This window comes from Nelumbo lutea, chromosome 7, assembly GCF_056320005.1.
Source record: "Nelumbo lutea isolate HS-2025 chromosome 7, American lotus-T2T, whole genome shotgun sequence".
In the NCBI taxonomy this organism is placed as follows: domain Eukaryota; kingdom Viridiplantae; phylum Streptophyta; class Magnoliopsida; order Proteales; family Nelumbonaceae; genus Nelumbo; species Nelumbo lutea.
In genome coordinates, this window is record NC_142690.1 from 49724434 (window position 1) to 49740108 (window position 15675).

Genomic DNA, 15675 nt, shown 5'->3' on the forward strand with positions numbered 1-15675 from the left:
ATCCTAACTAATGCCACTTGTCAAGTTTAAGACCAATCTAAGCCGTACATCTCAAGACAACCCCAGTATGATTTTTCAGAGAAGTGATGTTTCTTGCTGGCAGAGCCCCAAAAGCTTAACGTACTCTTTGAGGGGGGGTGGTCACTAAAGAAGGAGTTAGGGGACACATTGTTGAGAGAGGAGATCCGTTGGAAGCAAAAATTGAGGGAAAAATGGATCAAGGAGGGTGATGGTAATGCAAAATTCTTCCATGCTTTAGCAGATGGTTGGAAAAGGAAGAGCTTGATTTCTTTCCTTAGTAGTTGGGGGGACTGAGATCATAGATCAAGGAGAAATTGCTAAGGCCTTTGCTGATCATTTCAGATCAATTAATTGTAGGCCAATTACTGAGAGGTGGGCTATGGATGGACTAGATTGGGATTCCTTGGAAGAGAATCAAGTGGAATTGTTGGGGAAACAGTTCGAGGAAAATGAAATTAAGGAAGCCATTTTCTCTATGGATAGATCTAATGCTTCTAGGCCTAATGGATTCACAATGGCTTTTCATCAAGATTGTTGGGAGATAATTAAGAATGACTTGATGAAAGTGTTTAGGGAATTCCATAGAAGGGGAGTAATCAGCCCAGGGATGAATTCAACTTTCTTAGCCTTGATCCCAAAGAAACAAAATGTCATCTAGCCAGGAGATTTTAGACCGATAAGTGATTTTGGGGGACAGTGGTTCAGATTCTAGAGTTTGGGTTCTCAACCAGTCATGGTCCTTCTCTTGCAAATCCTTTCTAAATTCCCTTATTGCTAACTTGCTACCTTCTCCTCTCCTTTCCCTGTCAAGGAGGTCTGGTGACATCATGGGAAGTTGCACTAGAGAAGCAGTGGTCTGGACAATTTGGGAAGAAAGAAACCCAAGGATTTTTGATGACAAGGAAAGAAGCAAAGAAACTGTTACCATGATTCTTCCTCTTCTTTTATTAGGTTTTTGGGTTTTTACCAATAACTCCACCTATGATTCACCATCCTCCCTTGAATTTTGGTTCATTCCCCTACCTGTTACCATTCCAACTTATATAATTTTGGTTTATTCCCCCTAGTTGGTTAGTTTTGTCAAGTCTAAATAACTCATTAGTCTTCCATGTGGCAGCATTATTTGGGGCAGAAAGGTCTCCTTGTGCCATCACCATCTTTGGACTTACGAATTATGAAATAAAGCCCTTTTTGAACACAGATGTCAGCAGCTGCAAAAAGTGAGCAGTATAATCTTTATTTTTTTCTCGAGGATGGATGACAAAAGAACATTGAATAATGATACTATTACAATTGTTCCATTGAATCTGGGTGTCAAGGTAATGGATCACCCTAGAATATATGAAAATTGAATATTGACTAGATGTAGTAAAAGGTGACAATGTTTTCAAAGGATCTGAAAATTGGTAATTTGGTTTAATTGGATTCAGTTGTCAGGCTCTGATGAAAATTTTAATTCTAATGCTTACATTTATAGGATTCAGATCTGCAATTGTCTTACCAATGATTCTAGTTTTGTTTATTTTCTCTTTTTGTTCATGCATCCATATTGATTCTAACATTTATGTTCCAGATACTTGTTGAGTTGGTTATGTATGTTTTTCGGTTCTTGCTCATGCTAGTATCATTTAGTAGCTTCAAAAGTGATCATTGCCTTAATCTTTTCTATTATTTATGCAGCTTTGACCAATTGAACAGCTTGGGATGATTCAGTTGTTGGGTTCTGAAGATTGCATACTAATGCAGCAGATGATTTTATTTCTGATTTAGATTGGGTTTCTATAATTACTTCATTATCTTCTATATTTGATAAGTATGGTTTCGGTTCTTAGGGTTTGTTCCAGGCCTCTTTGCTGCAGTTGTAATGGTTATATTAATCAACTGTGTTATGCTTCTTGTTTATCCTCCATAATCTCTACTTACAATAAATACCTTTCCACTTGCTGTTCTTCAAAGTTCAATGACAATGTGGTGCAGAGTTTTACTCAAATTCAACTTAACACAATTACTAGAAGATCGCCTCCAAATGCATCCCATTTTTCAGAATGCTTTCATGTTTCATTCTATTCTTCTCATGCCAAAAATACCACTCCCAGAAGATATTTGAAGAAAGGGCCATCTAAAAATTTGAGAGCCATCAGCAAATCTCCTTTTAATCAAGCTCAGTTTCAAAATGCAATATCCCAACTCCCACATAGATTCACTCCAGAAGACCTCTATAAAGTCATAACCCTCCAGGATGATCCTCAAGTATGTCTGGAGATCTTTAATTGGGCCTCACAACAACCCAGATTCAGGCATGATGTCTCAACTTACCACATCACAATAAAAAAACTTGGTTCTGCAAAATTTTTCCAAGAGATGGACGATGTTGTTAACCAAGTGCTTTCTGTTCCAAGTTGTGGATCAGAAGCTCTTTTTAATACAATCATATACTTTTTCACAGAAGCTAGGAAATTGTCAAGAGCAATCAATGTGTACAAGTACATGAGGAGGAGCAAAGATTCCAGTTGTAAGCCTTCTGTTAGGACATACAATATTCTCTTTGCAGCACTTTTGGGCCGGGGAAGCAATACATATATAAATTACATGTACATGGATACTATCAGCTGCCTCTTCAAGCAAATGGTAAATGATGGCATTGCACCTGACATTTTCTCATTGAATTTTATGATCAAAGGGTATGCTCAATCTCTTCATGTCAATGATGCTCTTAGAATATTCCATCAAATGGGTGTGGTGTACAACTGCCTTCCCAATTCACATACTTATAATTATCTGATTCATGGGCTTTGTGTCCAAGGCCGGACAATCAATGCTAAGGAGTTGTATGAGGAAATGAAGAACAAAGGATTTGTGCCAAGCAGTAAGGCATATAATTCCCTTGTGAATTGTTTCGCTATTAATGGTGAGATTGAGGAAGCTGAGAAGATTCTGTGGGAGGTGGCAGAAAAACGGGTGGTAATTGATTTTATTACATACCAGACGGTCTTGAATGAGATCTGCAGGCAAGGAATGATTGGTAAAGCCATGTTGTTGTTGAATGAATTGCAAGAGAAGGATCTTGTGGATGGGCATGCTTACAGAAAGCTTTTATGTGGGGTTGAAGATGAATTTCGAATTTCAAATTGTAGAAATTGATTGTGGTGAGACAGTTTTGAATGTGATATGCAGGCAAGGAAGGATTGGTAAAGCCATGTTGTTGTTAAAGGAATTGCAAGAGAAGGATCTTGTGGATGGGCATGCTTACAGAAAGCTTTTATGTGGGGTTGAAGATGCATTTAGAAATTGAAATCATATTGGTCATGGTGAAATGGTATTGAATGAGATCTGCAGGCAAGGAAGGATTGGTAAAGCCATGATGTTGTTGAGGAAATCACAAAAGTATCTTGTGGATGGGCATGCTTACAGAAAGCTTTTATGTGGGGTTGAATATGAATATGGAAATTCAAATTATAGAAATTGATTACGGTGAGTGTTTGAATCTTTTACTGCATTACTGAAATTTAGTTTTGCTTTGTATGGATATGGATATGTTTCAAATAAGATTACTAGAATGATTGTGGCTAGTATTTGAGTTTTTTAACTGCACCACTGAATTCAAATCTAGTTTTGCTTATTTTTTTGATAGTTTCTTTTACTATCTTCTAAATCTCAATGTAGTTGTAATATTGTCCAAGTAAATCAAACTTTCATTTTACACTTGGTAAATTATATAACATCCTTTGAGGATCTATTATTGCAATTTCTATTTGGGTATTAAATCAAATTTCATGTTTGTTTATTAAATCTCTATGACCATTCTCAGATTTGCTTTTCTTATTGATCTTTCTCTTTTCATTGCCAAGTCATTCCCTTGGATCTTATTTCTCTTAGTTTCTCATTTTCTCCTCTTATCCAGTAGTCATTCTTGTTATTAACAGTGTTTAGTCCTTAAACAATATAACCCAAGCATGTTTTTATGTTGTTTCTTAGTTTTTGAAAACACTTAAATTTCATATAGCCTCTTTTGTTGGTTACACATAAGCTAAGTATTAAAAACAAGCAAGCTCAGGACCTTGTAGTCTGTGCTGGACTTGATATAGATACTCCTCAACTCATTGTTTCTCCTTTTACTCTTGCTCATTTAGACAGGTTTGTTTACAATACTTTATTTTTGCAATTTTATCTTTTAAACCATCATTTTTTTTTTGAAAAAAGGTAAGGTAACTTTTATTGAAGAAGAAAACAGCATACAAATTACAAAGGGCCTTTCCACTAAAGCCCAATACCAAGAGTACAAAGATAGTTAGACCTCTCCAGCCAGCAGCTGGGCTCCTAAAGACCTTGGTTGAAGTCCTTTCACAGCAGTAGTCCAGGATATTAGCTTTCCAAATGTATAGGAAATGAGTTGATCCACTTCACTTCGTTTGTTTTGGAAAATTCTGTTATTCCTTTCGGCCTAAATAGTACTTAATACCACAGCTGGGATGGAAGATCATACACTCTTTGAGATCTTTTAAACCACCTTAAATATAACTAAAAGCTTTTGTTTTTCTTAGATATTATTATAAACCCCACATTTTAGGTTCTAGAGAAGATTTTTTAGTGATACGTTTACTGATCCAACATCAGATGCATTTGCACATTATAAACAACTTTTCTTGTTTATCAATAAAAATAACTTGTTAAGGATCAAAATGGCAAGAGAAAATAAGCACCAACTATTCTAAAACTGAGAATTAGAGCCAACCGACCAAAAAGAAAAAAAAAAGCCTCAAGAAGGTCAATGGCACCAAAAGATAAAACAATAAGAGAAAAGCTGAAACCACCAACTCCTCAGACATGTTAACAAGAGTTCTTGTCACACTTAAATCAAACTAGCTTTGCTCCCAAAAACATGAGCATGCAACGCTACATCTTCCTCCACCAAAGTAAGGGGGAAGCAGACCCTACCTCTCTGTCACAACCTACCTGAAAAAGCTCTTGCTCCAAAATTGACATCTGAATCCTCCAGCTCAGAAGAAGTTGACTCTCTATCGCTTTGTTCTCTTCAGGAGGTTCAACCATTGACTGAAGACTTTCCTGTCTAGGATTCAAAGAATTTGACCTGCTTTCTTGAGTAAACTTTGTTATTGCCCATTCCTAATAACCATGTCCTTCTAGGAGAGTTGAAGGCCAAACTAACGGGAACGTTCCCGAAATCGAAACCCCAAAAATACTCTCTTGTTCGAATCCACTTCCCACTTTCTCTCTCTCTCTCTCTCTCTCTCTCTCCATTAAAAACCCTAACCACTCAACTGCATCATGTGACCACATCATCGGAGACCGGCGGCAACAGCGAACCAGCTGTAGGTATTTCTTTTTTGTCTCCTTTTCTTCTTCTTCCCTGCAAACTGATTTTTATTTTGTTTTTAATGATTCCAGAACCACAGTTGGCGGCACTTTACCTTATTAGGACCAGAATCTATAGAGGAGAGGTAAATTAATGTTATAAGTTCTAACGTGTTCAAGAATGAATGCTGTGGTTATTCGTACTAGCATGAATTTTGTGGTTTTAGCAATATAGGAGAATAACAAGTAATAGAATCTATTTATACTGTTTGGAATTGAATGTCTGAAAATCACCTAGACTGCTGGTTTTTCATCCTTTAACTGCTGGAAATCAATGTAACATGAGAAGATAATTTGAGGCAAATGCAATTGAAACTATCGTTAAGTCAAATTAGTTATTCAGTTGGATAGGTCCAGAAATATGTATAAGCAATTGCATTCTAGTTATGATGGTAAGGCTACATTTTGGTCTCTAGTCTCCGGTTTGGTTTGAGGAGAATGTCTGACATTAGTGTTATTTTCAGCTCTCATTTCATTGCATAGATAATTTCAGCAATATCATTGTAAGAGTAAATATATGAAAAAAAATTCATTGTAGACTCTAATTCATTGCAGATTTTTTTTTTTGTTGCTTGGGAGGTTGAGGGCGGGGGAATACTAATTTGCATTTTCATGTAGGTAGGAAAACCAGTCCAGTGAGGGTAAGTTTGCAAAAATTTTCAATGGGTGGCTCCCATAAGTAATTCAGATGAAGATACTTCAGCAAGGAACATTCAGGAAAATCTTGAAAAATGTGTTGAAAAGTTGGAGAAATTAGTAGCTGAGTGGAGTAGACAAATGAACTATGTGAGGTTTTCCCAGAAGTTACTTGTTTAAGGGATGAAGACCATAAGGGTCTTAACCATTGCATTCATGGTTGTGTTTTTTGTATTATATATACGTAAGAGTTGGTATATTTAGGTGCTATTTTGTGAACCTTGTAATTACTAAGAAGGATAGTGAATCAGTACTTAGGTACTATTTTGATCAAGGTTTGTTGAATTCTTTGTAAACCTTTTGAATTAGTATTTAGGTGCTATTTTGATTAAGGATAGTGAAACTTAGGATTTATGTTTTTTATCTTGGAAGCAATGTTGTTAAAATCGTACGGTTTGTTATTCAAATCATATGATTCATATCGAATCGTCCATAAATTGATATGAATCGTACATACAAATTGTTTGTTTTTTTTGCAAAAAATCGTATGACTTATGTATGAATCGTAGATTTGAATCACAAATTGCGATTTATACGATAATTTAAAGAGTGGCTTAAAATTGAAAAGACTGTCATAGGCCTCAATTTTTTAAACTTTCATTTATATGGGGAGGGGCATTTATCTCATTTTATATAAATAGTAGATAAAATTCAATATTCCATCGAATGAAAGTTCTTTATTAGTTTATTACGAAAGAAAAGTTTGTGCGGGAGGAAAAACCCTCCTCCATGACTGTTGCATGAAAGTTTAAGGCTAAAACCCCCCTCCATAACTGTTACTGAGCTGCATGAAAGCTCCAAAGCTAAGTTGTTTTTGATTGCTGATAATCTGTTCAAGGTAAGTTGTTTCTTCTTCCTCCTCCTCCTCCTCCTCCTAATACCTGAAACCCTCTTCTTTTAGTGCAAGAATGGGTGATTTGCCCATTTTTTTCTACTTTTTTTGTTTACACAGAGGGCTCCACCCTTCATTTTCCCCTCTTTCTTTACTTTTTTCTCCAAAAAAAAATCCTATATTTTGATACCATTTTTCTTAATTGTTTTTAACACAAAAAACAGGGGCTCTGCCCAGCTATTTTCACCCTCTTGTTTTGATGCAAAATGGAGGTTTTTCCCCATTTTTTTTCCGTCACTTTTGTCACAAAACAGGGCTCCACCCTATTATTTTCCCCACTTTTCCATTTCCCCTTCTTTTTCTCTTGACGTAAAACAAGTGCTCCTCCTCATTTTTTCCATTGTCTTTGACACAAAACAGGGCCTCTGCCCCATATTAATTTTCCTTTCACTCTTCCTTGTTTTTGTATTTTTCTTCCATGAAAACAGAACACCTAATATGTATTTAGACTTTAGACTTTAAAATTAAAATGTGTACATGAATCATGATATCTTAGTTTAGACTTTAGATTCTTTAATTGTATATAATGTTTATTTGTAGTATTGTACTGAAATGTGTAGTTTAAATTTTGAATTATTTTGCTCTTGGATCTTTGTAGGCTCTATGTAACCTACTAGTCTCTTATTTTAAGATTTTTTACGATGCATGTTTGATTTTAACAATTTTAGCAATAGAAACTAGAGAACATTATGGTTTTTTTGTTTAAAAGCCTTGGGGGATAAGGATAACCAAAGCAAAATGTTCCTTAGTTATACCTAGGATCAATTGAATTTTGACTACTGCTATGATACGAAAGTAGTGTAATTGTCACTAATATTACCTACTTTTATACTGTGTATAAGCTGAAAGTTGGTGCAGAATCATTTTTATTCTCTTTTTTAAAATGTTTAGGTATTTTTATAGGTTTTTGACAACTTTCAGAAAAATCAGAAAAAGTCTTACGATTTACGATATGATTCACAATATGATTCGATTCAAACCCCTTTACAATTTACGATGCAATTACGATTTTCAAAGCATTGCTTGGAAGCATCTTAGGATTAAAAGTGTAGTCACTTTCTTGTTTATATCTTATGTTTGTATTTAAGTGCTGAAATGACAACTTAAACACCTTGCGAATGGCATCTTACCAAACCTAACATGGAACGCTAGAGTTCATGTATAAGCCTCATATGCTCTCAGATTGCCTGTACGTGTTTGGACACTAAATTTTCTTTCAAGTCCTCACTAAATTATGATACATAGAAAGTGATGAATGAGCTACCAGATCAATCTCTCCCTCCGTCCAGTCACTTGGTTGTGGAATACTTGCTAGTAATGTTAAAGTTATGCCTTTTCTCGTAAATGGATCCAATTCTGATCATGTACAGCATTAGAAAAAGGGTGGTTTTGTGGAAGAATAGCAAACACTATTTTTGCAAATTCCATATAGGGGGTGTTCTGATCAATTACATTTGGATTATGACATAATCAATTGTAAATCCTGATTTAATAAAATAAGTATTAGCTTTCTGTCAAGGCTGTAATCAATCTTTACTGCAGACAAGAGTTTGGATTTAGATGATTGAAGTGAGACCATGTGAGCTGGTAAGCTACACTTGGATACACAATTCCAGTACCTACATTTTATTGTCAAACATCTATGCATCACTAGGCATGTGGACTGAAGTTGAAGAAGTTCGCCAACTGATAAAGGATCAAGGAATCACCAAGGAACCAGGAATTAGTTGGGTTAAGGTCAAGAACAAGCTACATTCTTTTGTCACTGGAGATAAGACACATGATCAGATTGATGATATATACTCAACCTTGAAGGAGTTCTATGAGCACCTTAAGGGGATGGGTTATGTCCCTAATACAAACTTTGTTCTTCATGATGTGGAGGAGGAGCAAAAAGAGAATGTACTCCTCTACCACAGTGAGAAACTTGCTATTGTTTTTGGCGTTTTGAATACTCCAAATGGAATTCCCATCCATGTTATGAAGAACCTTCGCATTTGTGTTGATTGTCATACATTTACAGAATTCATCTCCAAGATAACCCAGAGGGAGATTGTGATCAGAGATTGGAGTAGATTCCACCATTTTCAAGATGGGTCATGTTCTTGTGGAGATTACTGGTGATTTTTGCATTAAAGCATCTTGGGATTTGAAGGAACCTCACTCTAAGAAAGCAGAATGAGGATGTGGATAAATTACTACTATGAGTGAAAAAATTTCCTGCCATGGTGTACAGTGGCATTTTCAATTTTTCTGAAAGATACTGCATCATCAAGTAACCAGTTAAATACAGAGCAAAAGAAATTTTGGTAAGGAATCCGTCCTTTCTTTTAATTTACTAGTCAGTTTGATCTGTTTATCTATTGTTTTTCATTTCATCATTTTTCTGTTTTTGTAGTTACATTTTCATCATTTGTGAAAGAGGCTTTATGAACCAACCAGGAACCAATAAAATACAGAGAAAATCAAATTTTGGTAAGGAAACATTCCTTGGTACTTGTACTTTACTAGTCAATTTGATTTATATGTCTTTTTATCTCCGTTTTGTCAAGTTTTCTGTTTTTGACAGGTTCTTTTTTTTCATTTTGTTTTGTTATTAAATCTACACCAGACATTTTCTTATTCACATGGTCCCATAGGATGGTGTTTCAATTTGTGGTGTAAAAAAGATTATCTGTTTTTTATTCTATCTCATTGCATTTGTTATGGTTAAATATTTGAATCTATGTCTCAGTCAACTAAGTTATCCTTAGAACTTTTCAAGTGCATTTGCCCAGATCATAATTTGTGAGTAGAGTATTCCACCCCTTCTAGTGTATGAAATTTCCTGAAAAATGATTGGACTGCATGGACTTGGATGTATTCTCCAATGGATCCCTCTCTTGGATTTTAGATCTAAGTAGGGGATGAAGAGTTCTGAAGATTAAGAGGTGGGTCTTTGTATTGCTTGACCTTCTAAACCATTGCTTCCTCTCCTTAAATGGTGAAGATGTAAGAGTGTGGGTCTTTGTCCCTGTTGAATCCTTTTCAGTTTTTTTTTTTTTTTTTTTTTTTTTTTTTTTTTTTTTTACCTTAAGATTTTGTGTGAATATCACCTCCAACCAGCCAATTTCCCTTGGAATGCCCTTTGGGTTGGCCTGACCCCTCACAAAGTTAAAGTTTTCCGCTAGGAGCTGCCAATCTATAAGTTAACACATGTGAGAAGCTTCAAATAAAGAGGAAAAATTGGTGTCTTTTCCCACATGTGCACCCTGTGTTTCACGAATGGTAAAAGTGTAGATCATCTTCTATTTATGTGTTCTTACTTCTCAAAGGACATGGCTTATTTTCTTTTGCAGTTTGGGATAGTGTACGGAACCCCCTCTACAGCCCCCCCCCCCCCACACACACACACACACACACACAAAGGGTGTGGTAAAGCTGAACTTTGATAGTTTGATGGCAGCAGTCTAGGCAATCCAGGGCCTTCAGGTATAGGAGGGATCTTAAGAGATATGGATAGAAACATCCTATCCCTATTCTTGGGACCAGTCGGAGTTGGAGATTCAACAAGGGCTGAGATACTGGCTGTAGAGCATAGTTGTCAAGGCGACGCCTAGGTGACAAGGCACCCTTGGAGGCTCGCCTTACCTAATCGCCAAGCAGTTTTCTGTAGTGTGTTAGACAAAACTTTTAAATTCTTAATTTTTTGAGGTTGTAATTTTAAAATAGACGTTTTTAAACAAAAATATTCATTTTGTGTGTTTAAGGGTTTAATCAACACAAACATTGCTAAATGCTGTATTGAACCCTGAAAGACTTCAAAACCTGAACCAGTAAGTAAGGAAGAACTTAAAATGTTGTCTAACCAACACATTTACTTCTTTTTCTTTACTAATTTTGTGTCTATACTATATACCAATTTTCTTCTTCCACCTTCTCTTTTCTTCTTTTCCTATAACAGAAATAGGGGTTCAGCCCTTATATTTTTTGAAATTTCTTTTCTTCTTTTTTTCTCATGAATATGTTGGAATATGTTCATTTTCTATACTTTAACATGAAGTTTATACTTCTCCCATGAAAATTATGGATAATTATTAAGGAAATATGATTATGGAACCTAGGGAACTACCCTAGGATACATACTTTTACTTGAAAAAATCCATCGCCCAGGCGACAAGGCACCTCCCTCCCCCCCTTGTCACTTAGCCTCACCTTGGCACCTTGAAAACTATGCCGTGGTGCAAGGAATACATGCCACAAAGCAACTAGGAGTGGAAAATCTTGTAGTTGAGGGAGATTCTAAGGTGGTAGTGGGTTGGCACCTTGAAAACTATCCATCAATTATTTGTTGAGAAGGTGGGAGCATATAGTATATGTTAGTAGAAAAGGATGATATGGAGAGATGTATGGTGCACATTAGACTATTGTGCTATGGTAGTTGGGAATATTGTTTCCTAGAAGAGTAAAAAGCAATTAGTGGTTGTTAGATCTTTAGCTGAAGCAGAATGTAGGGCTATGTCCCATGGGGTTTCTGAGTTGTTATGGCATAGTTCTCTCCTCGATGAGATGGGTGTTTCATGTGACAAGTCATTGATGTTATATTGTGATAACTAGGCTGCTATTAATCTTGCTCACAACCTGATTCAGCACGATAAAACTAAGCACATTGAGGTAGACAGACACTTTATATGGGAAAGAGTGGCTTTAGGAGAGGTGTGCATTCTTTTCATTGCATCAGAATAGCAGCTAACGGATTTTCTAATTGAGGGAGTTCCAAAGGCAAAGCTTCAACATTTTTTTTTATTGGAAACAGTAACTTCATTAATCTCCTAAGAAGAAGTTGACCTAAGTTACATACACATTATAACATTACCCAAAACATGTTCTCCCTTATAGTCGCTTGTTTTGCTAAGGTATCCGCTTGCCCGTTAGCTGACCTTCTTGTCCACTTAAAGCACACACCAATCTCTCTCATTATATTCATTATTTCCCTTATCATTTGTCTATATTTCCATGCTCCCAAACAACCTGATGCATCCACCCCTTAATAGCCTAGAGTCCCCTTCAATCTCCATTTGATGTAGTCCCAAATGTTTGGCATATCTTATGCCTTGAAGTAAAGTCATCACCTCTGCTCTTAATGAATCTCCTTCTCCTATTGGCCTCAAATACATGGCAATAATTCTGCCTTCCCCATCTCTAAATACTCCCCCTATACCTGACAGGCCTGGATTACCTATAGAGTTGCCATCAAAGTTCAACTTTGTGTTTGGGAAGTCATGGGGCCCACATTTCCTGCACCACAGGCTTTGGGGATGTGGTACTTGCCACCTCACCCCATATTCTGTAAATGTCATTAGTTGAAAAGTCCTTAAACAACTCACTTGTTTTCAACCAGTTAATAACCTTAATAGTTATTCCTTCTACAATTTCCTCAGATCTTTTAGTATTCTTAAAGATCCTATTATTTTCTTTCTTCCCAAATTGACCAAAGAACAACTACTCTTGTAAAAGTTTGGGTCAAAAAGGCTTACTACATCCGGGGGAGGGGTCCACCAGAACCCAAGCAGAGGCATGATTGACATTATACTCAGCTTGAGGGGGAGTGTAGTGAGAATGTGCCGAATGGGCCTTAGTTTCTTTATTTTTCTTTAAGTTATGTTTATAACTTGTGTTATTAGGTAGTGGGCCTTCGTTATGGGCCGGTTTTTTGCTTTTTTATTGTTGTCTTTGGTGATGGACGCCCTACTAAGGGCACTCATGTAATTGTCTTTATTTTTTACAAGAAAAGAATCAAATAGATCATTTGGGGCTGAAGAGGGGTTTTAGAACTCTCTTCTTCTTCCCTTTCTTCCATCTTCTTCCTTTACTTTTCTCTCTCCCATCTTCTTCATCTTCTTCTTCTCTTTTTTTTTTTTTTTTTTTTTTTTTTTTTTTTTTTTCTTTTCTTTATTCAGATTGTTGCAAGTGTGTTTCACAACTGGCTCACAAAACTTGTTGTATTACTTGACTTCGGAGCTGCAACATCATCCAGAATGTAGAGACTATCAACCACACGACCCTTACCAATGGTTCTCCCAGAAGTCAAATCATGGAAAACATAGAAATCAAAGAAAAGGTTACATTGCTATTCAAGGATTTTATAATGCAACTAATTGACAAAAGATTGGTAGGAAATTTGGGAACATGATAAATTGAATGAAGAACCCCATTATGTAAGGGCATTGCACCTTTTTTTTTTTATCAATAACGGAAACTTTATTAATTAAGTGAAGATTTGTGAAGCTTTAGATACAATATGGGGGAGATAAAATGTCTTAGCTCCCCATCAACAAAATACAATGAAAGGAAATTAAAAATTAGCCCAAAAGATAGACTCCCTATTCACCCCTTGTTTGCCCAACCCATTTGCAAATGAATTAGTGGTCCTCTTCACCCAGTTGTATTGTATCTCAATGTCCCTACACAACCATAACGATTTTTTCTTTTCATTGTTATAGCTCCACAAACCACTGTCCTCTTTTTTTTTTGATCAATAACACTTTCATTAACTCATCAAAAGAAGATTTACAATAGGAAGACAAACACGCTTATCTTCCAAGAGCAACAAAGAACCTCAAGAAAAGAAAAAAGAAAGAAAGAAAGAAAACACACTATAGTTACAGCTTAGCCCAAAAAAGTGAATCCCTTTCTGCCCCTTGTTTAGCTAAACCGTCAGCTAGGAAATTAGCCGATCTTTTAACCCAAAGTATCTTAACTTCCATCTCCCGCACCAGCCACTTGAATTTCCTCCTCTCATTATTGTACTTCCATAAGCCATTGTGATCTTTAATCAGCCACCCTATCACCACCTCTGAATTCCCTTCAGTTAAGAGTTTCTTGATGTTCAACTCCTTAGCTTTCTGTACTCCTTCCATAACTGCAAAGATCTCAGCTCTAAGGGAGTCACCCACTCCAATTGGGCCTGCACCTTGGCCAGCTATGGTGGTGTGCGAGTCATCAGCTAGCCTAACTTTGTCTCTATCAAAAAGTAAATGATATTGTGAAAACAAATTCGGCTTATCAGTCATATGGTTGGTTGCCCTAGAATCGATTATTCCAAGGTTGGAAGAAGTAGACACATGAAATGCAGGGGCCTGGTTGCCTGAAATGGACACATGTGAGGTAGGAGTGATAGATGTCTCCTCAAGTTGACGGAGAGTCCCGCCATATTCTTGCAGCTGACCACATAGGGTATTCAGTAATCCCTCCTTAGGGTTAGAACCTGTAGCACCCTGTTGAAATGAACCATCAGAAACAACATTTCCAAGCTATAATTCTTCCGGAATATGTGGTTGCTTCTTCTGGAAGGACCGAAAATTCTTCAGCTTCACAACAAGATCTCAACATGTCTCTTTAATGTGTTTGTGTCTACCATAGTGAGTACATCTTGTTTTTATCAACTTCCTCACAGTCTTCTTCATCCCTGTACCACCCTTATCTACATTACCTCCCTTGGCATTTGGCAAAGAGGGCTACTTGCTGTTCCCCCATTGGAGGAGTCATGGCTATCCTCCTACTCTCTTCAGACTGAATCAAAGAGTACACTTCTTGAAGTGATGGGAGTTCCTTGCTCTCTAAAATCGGAATCCGAATGGGCTCATAACTAGGATTAAGACTTTCTAAGAAGGCAAAAACTCACTGCTGATTCACAAGCCTTTTGTACTCTTGCATCTGATTCATTCTTCTAGTCAACACTTTGATTATGATCAAGTTCCCTCCACATGGAGGTAGGAGATGAATAGTAACCTGACAGACTCTTCTCCCCTGTTTACAATTGGAGGACTCAACCTGTAGTTGATAAATACGAGCATAGTGTCTCTACTCAAAGAAAGTAGCCTTAGCCTGGTCCCAAATCTCCTTTGCGGTTTTAGCCCACATAAAGTTCTTTCTCTGACTTTGATGAATAGAAGTAACAAGCCAAGACATGATCAAATAATCCTTTTGAACCCACTTATCATGGTCTGCAACAGCCTCTTTGGGTTGAGGAGTGTCACTGGACAAGTATTCAAGCTTTTCTCTAGACCCAACATACAACTACACTTTTGGACCACTCCATATAGTTCAGTCCATCAAGGACTGTAATAGTAACAGGGAAACCCCAGTTCTCAGCCCTTGGGCTGACCATATTCTGACCTCTAGTGACTTCAGACATGGCTGAATCATCAGTCATCATTTATCAAGTGCAGCAAGTAACAATCCCACAAATACATTAAACCAATCAAACAAATAATAGCACCGACATGGGAGTGACCAGGTCTGTATTTTTTTTTTTTTTCCTTTTTTCTTTCTCATGTTAATGGTATCCAACACTCTACACTGAACACCTTCCACAAGAAATGAATAGCAGTGTAGGAAACCTCCAAGCATTACCAAGTCAAAACAAACAGTGAAGAAGAACCGTACAGCTCAACTTCGCAGAAAAACCTGCAACAGTCTTGAATCTTGCAGGAAAAAGAAGGCACTTCCACCATAAACAAATCAGCACAATAAACAACAGGCCTGGACACTAGAGATCAAAAAACAAGGCTTACGCCACAGCTGACTGGATCTCAGATCATACAGAACACTGAGAGAAACCTCTCTAAACACTCAACAATCTATCACAGTATACAACATACAAGTTAAACACCCAAACAATCACCCTCTTGGTCCCACAATCAAAAAGGAAA

General features: G+C 36.8%; 1 protein-coding gene and 1 pseudogene across 16 annotated transcripts in view; both read left to right on the forward strand.

Moving 5' to 3' along the window:
• LOC148846329 (pentatricopeptide repeat-containing protein At2g27800, mitochondrial-like) overlaps positions 1–15675 on the forward strand; it is a 55916-nt gene that overhangs the window by 19287 nt on the left and 20954 nt on the right. For 2 of the 16 annotated variants that reach the window (XR_016102450.1, XR_016102453.1), the window contains 3 exons: positions 1702–3492; positions 8525–9291; positions 9381–9696. Coding sequence is in view for 4 of the 16 variants with exons in the window: in XM_088955692.1 (XP_088811818.1) it covers positions 1837–3162 (1326 nt within the window). In the remaining 12 variants the exon portion in view is untranslated. Of the gene's footprint in view, positions 1–1701; positions 3773–5057; positions 5352–5427; positions 5481–6012; positions 6445–8524; positions 9292–9380; positions 9697–15675 lie in introns of those variants that run through there. The other 14 variants (XR_016102455.1, XR_016102457.1, XM_088955696.1 and 11 more) reach the window with 12 other exon arrangements.
• On the forward strand, positions 8639–9106 carry LOC148846331 (pentatricopeptide repeat-containing protein ELI1, chloroplastic pseudogene; annotated as a pseudogene).